General features: G+C 33.4%; 1 protein-coding gene across 1 annotated transcript; it reads right to left on the reverse strand.

Moving 5' to 3' along the window:
* Positions 1–278: 278 nt before the first annotated feature.
* LOC111518706 (glycine-rich cell wall structural protein 1.0) lies at positions 279–852 on the reverse strand. The gene is made up of 2 exons (XM_023176179.2): positions 806–852; positions 279–750 (listed from the first exon to the last, which is right to left on the reverse strand). Exons 1-2 carry the CDS (start codon positions 818–820, stop codon positions 532–534), a joined length of 234 nt encoding a protein of 77 aa, XP_023031947.1. The 5' UTR covers positions 821–852; the 3' UTR covers positions 279–531.
* Positions 853–3909: the final 3057 nt, after the last annotated feature.

Here is a 3909-nt window from a genome sequence, read left to right on the forward strand (position 1 = left end):
CAACAATAATTTCATTTGGCATATTTCACAATATTGTTATTTTTGGTTTGGTGTGCTATTTGTTATTTATTTATTGATCACTTGATTTATGTGGAAATTCGAATGATATTTTTAACATTGCGCTGATGAATTTTCTATTTCTATTTTCTGCTTTAAGGCGATTGGCATCGGCGAAACTTGTCGGCGTCGTTGTCGCCGTCATCGCTTCATAAAATGGCATTAAATGGTATTAAAGGTGCCAAAAAAAAAAAAAAAAACACACACACATACACAAAAAATAGGTGATATTTGGTTTTCGTTTATTTGAAGTGTGCCGATTTCAATGGCGGGGAACTACGTGCCCGCCCCTCGATTCCAAATCAATTATGACACTGTGAACTGGCGCCAATAACCTGTGTATGTGTGTGTGTTTGTATGTATGTGTGCGTATGTGTTTTTGAGTGTTGCACTACGTTGTGAGGGCTTGCTGCCTTCTCCGGTGAGTAAACAACTAAAACTTGGGGGAATGGAATATTTTTTTCACTCTAAAGATTAGCGTCGTCTTCCACCTGCTCCACTTGCACCACCCTGAGCTTGTGCCCCAATGCCAGCACTCACGCCAGCTCCAGCCCCGGCACCATCTTCGGCCCCATCGGCAGCCCCATTGCCATGAGCTTCAAAATTGCCACCAGCACCACCAGCCGCTCCTACACCCGCCTGAGCTGCTCCCATGGCCTCGCCCTGTCCTGGCACTTGGGCTTCGGTTAGGCCCTAATTGAAGGGATGAAGAAGAATGAAATTCTCAGGGTTTGGTTCAAAATCTTACCAGAAACAATAGCATAGATATGCCCAATAATAATAAAGTCAACTTCATTGCAGCAGGTTTTGGATAATTTTTTATTTAAAATTGAATCGAACAATGCCTTTTATATCAAAATTAAAAACACAATGTTCATGGGTATATTTACATTGCGTGCTAATCTCAATTGTTGCTCGATCTTTTCGTGAATATACCAAAAATATTTACAATTTAATTTCCAATTAATTTATCATACAAAATAGACAACTTTAGAATACCCTGAAATAAACTAAATACAAAACATTACACATTATTTTATGTGGAATACAAATTTATTGATTTAAACTTATATTTCAGTTTAAGTTCTCAATAATAAAACTTATTTTTAAACTTTGAAATTATATTTATACTGCCTTTCATTTGTATAGAGAAATGGGTTTAGTCATTTTATTAACTTGAACATAATCATTTCATCTTCATACCCACCCAGATATCATCTACATGACTCGTGTGATTAATATGGTTGTTGTTTTTTGCTTTCACATTATTAAAAAATTATTTATAAAAATTTATTTGTTGACAATCCGTTTAATTGCCCACGTGAACATTGAACGATGGCAAGAGTCGTGGGGATTGCATGTTTCTATTTTTTTTTAAATTTTCTATTAATAAATATAATACAATCCCCCCGTCTGGGGAAGGGGGTCTAGTCCAATCCAATCCAATCCAGTTCCATAGTTCTCCCAGCCAGATAAACAGACAGCTAGCCAGCCAGTTAGTCAATATGTCAATTGTGTGAATGATGACACTATTGTTATTGTGTGACTGACTCTGAGTGATGTTTGTGCTGCTGTTGTTGTTGTTGATATTGTTAATGAAAATTATTAAGTAATCGCCCCGAACGGAAGGTTAAATAAAAGGGAACACTATTATGTATGCTATATACTTGTATTTTTAATCAAAAATCTACAGAATGAGTAAAAATTTTCCTATAGCTTGGAATTACTTAGTATACTCTAGTTATAAATAACCTAGATGATTTTGTTCTACATGAACTAGAACTAAATAGATAACTAAGGCTAATACCTTTAGTCTTTTAAATTTAAAGCCCTTGCTCAATAAACTAAAGTACTCAACGCTAAATCAGTTCAAGTGAACAAGTTGAACTAGGACTAAATAAGATACCTGTGATAAATCTAAGATTCCTTAAGGATTATTTTACTTTAAGCCTTCCTTTAATAAAGTTCCTTTAACCAAGGAATACTCAATATTTAATCAGTTTAAGTGAACACGTTCGAATTATGTCATTGATGATATTTTAATAATGATATCATATGTGTAAGTGTATATATACATACACATATATCCCCAATAAAGGACTTCCTCATCGAACTTCAATCACTGATGCAGTAACAAATGATTTTTATTGCATTTGATGAACATTTAATTTTGATTTAATTTTTAATGAGCTCACGGAATGTGTTCGCTGACTTTTTTTGGACCTGTCAGAATGAGTTTTTGTTTTTCGTTTCGATTGTTTTTTTGGTTCTCTTATTTTGGTACGTTTTACGTTGCTGTTGTTTTTGTTATTGAGATGGGGAGGGGGCTAGGGAGGGATGAGCTACGTGATAATCGGTGATTATTGCCATCATTGTGGCCACCCACAGCCACAGTCAGAATTAAATAAATATTGTACTTGTATGTATACATACATAAATTGGCAACAACAGTTCGACGCTTCGTTTATGTAAATAAATAAAATTCTGAGTGAAATGTATAACCACCAAAGAGAGCCAGAGGAGGCCTAGGCCTAGGAAATATGATGGAAACTTTTTGTACCCTTTCTTTAAGAGTGGCAATCTACATTCTAATTACTTTCTAATGACATTTTTTAGTTGGTCAATTCAATGAAAAAGAATGGAACTATAGGTAATAATAGATAACATATATTTCAGTCAATTTATCCTGTCATCTAATATGATACAAATCGTTTTATATGTATATAGTATATTCTTTCAATTTAAGCTTTATTAAGTATATTTAAATTGAATAAACAAAGTTTTTGGAAAAATATTTCCTATTTTCTTAATTAAAGTAAAATTTTAGTCCATTTTTTAAGCATATTCAGTGAAGATTCAGTGTACAGGGTTGCCCATATTCGACGGACCCATGTTTTTTTTTTTTTAAATCAAAGAAAAGCACAATTTATTTGATGTTGACGATAATAATCATTTTATTTGGTTTAAGTAGATTTGTTGATATCACTTTTTGAATATGATATCTCTCAAATGGCCGCCTTGAGACTGTACGGCGTATTGTGCTCGTTTTGCAACATTTTCCATAGTTTTAGCTAACATTTTGGCTGGAAAAGCGGCTATTTCCTCACGAATGTTGTTCTTGGCTCTCTCCGAAAATCTTTCGTACAAACGTTTAATGGTGTTCTTAGAAGGCGCAATTCTCACATTATTTAATTTTTTATACGCACGTTGAGTTTTTACAATTGACTTATTTTGTTGAATGTAAATTTCAACAATTTGGGAGCGCTCGCGTGGCGTGTACTGTAAAAATCTGCTTGGACTGACGCTTCCAACGCGGTATGTCATTAAGGGATCTGATGGGACCCTGAACATCCACATACAAAAATCATCACCTTGCTTCTCAATTGTATTGAAATAATGTCTTTGGACTTGTAGTTGTATTACAAAAAGTTAACCAGTTAACAAAACAGTTGAATAGCCGATTTCAGCTTTGACATTTTATCATTTGAAAAAAGATATTTTATATGCCCAATTTTTTAAGGGCCTTTGAGCAAATTGTGGATTGCATTGTTCGAATTCTAAAGCACGATTTTTTTGGGGCTCGATATTTTTAAAGCAGCGAACAAAGTATCAATTATGTTTTATTTGGAATAGACTACAAATGAATATAATAAACAAATATGCAAGTACAATGTCATTACATTAAATATATTTAGGGATTTTGTGGAATTCGTGAAAACTGATGTTTGAAATTATTGCTGTTTAGCTATGTTTACCAAAGAGTTTAATCCAGCTATTAGGCCTTAAATATTAGGATCTCTTAATGTTTAAAGTAAATTTTATTTCGAACATAATTTTCATTTATCATTTTAA

The sequence above is a fragment of the Drosophila willistoni genome, assembly GCF_018902025.1.
Source record: "Drosophila willistoni isolate 14030-0811.24 chromosome XR unlocalized genomic scaffold, UCI_dwil_1.1 Seg41, whole genome shotgun sequence".
In the NCBI taxonomy this organism is placed as follows: domain Eukaryota; kingdom Metazoa; phylum Arthropoda; class Insecta; order Diptera; family Drosophilidae; genus Drosophila; species Drosophila willistoni.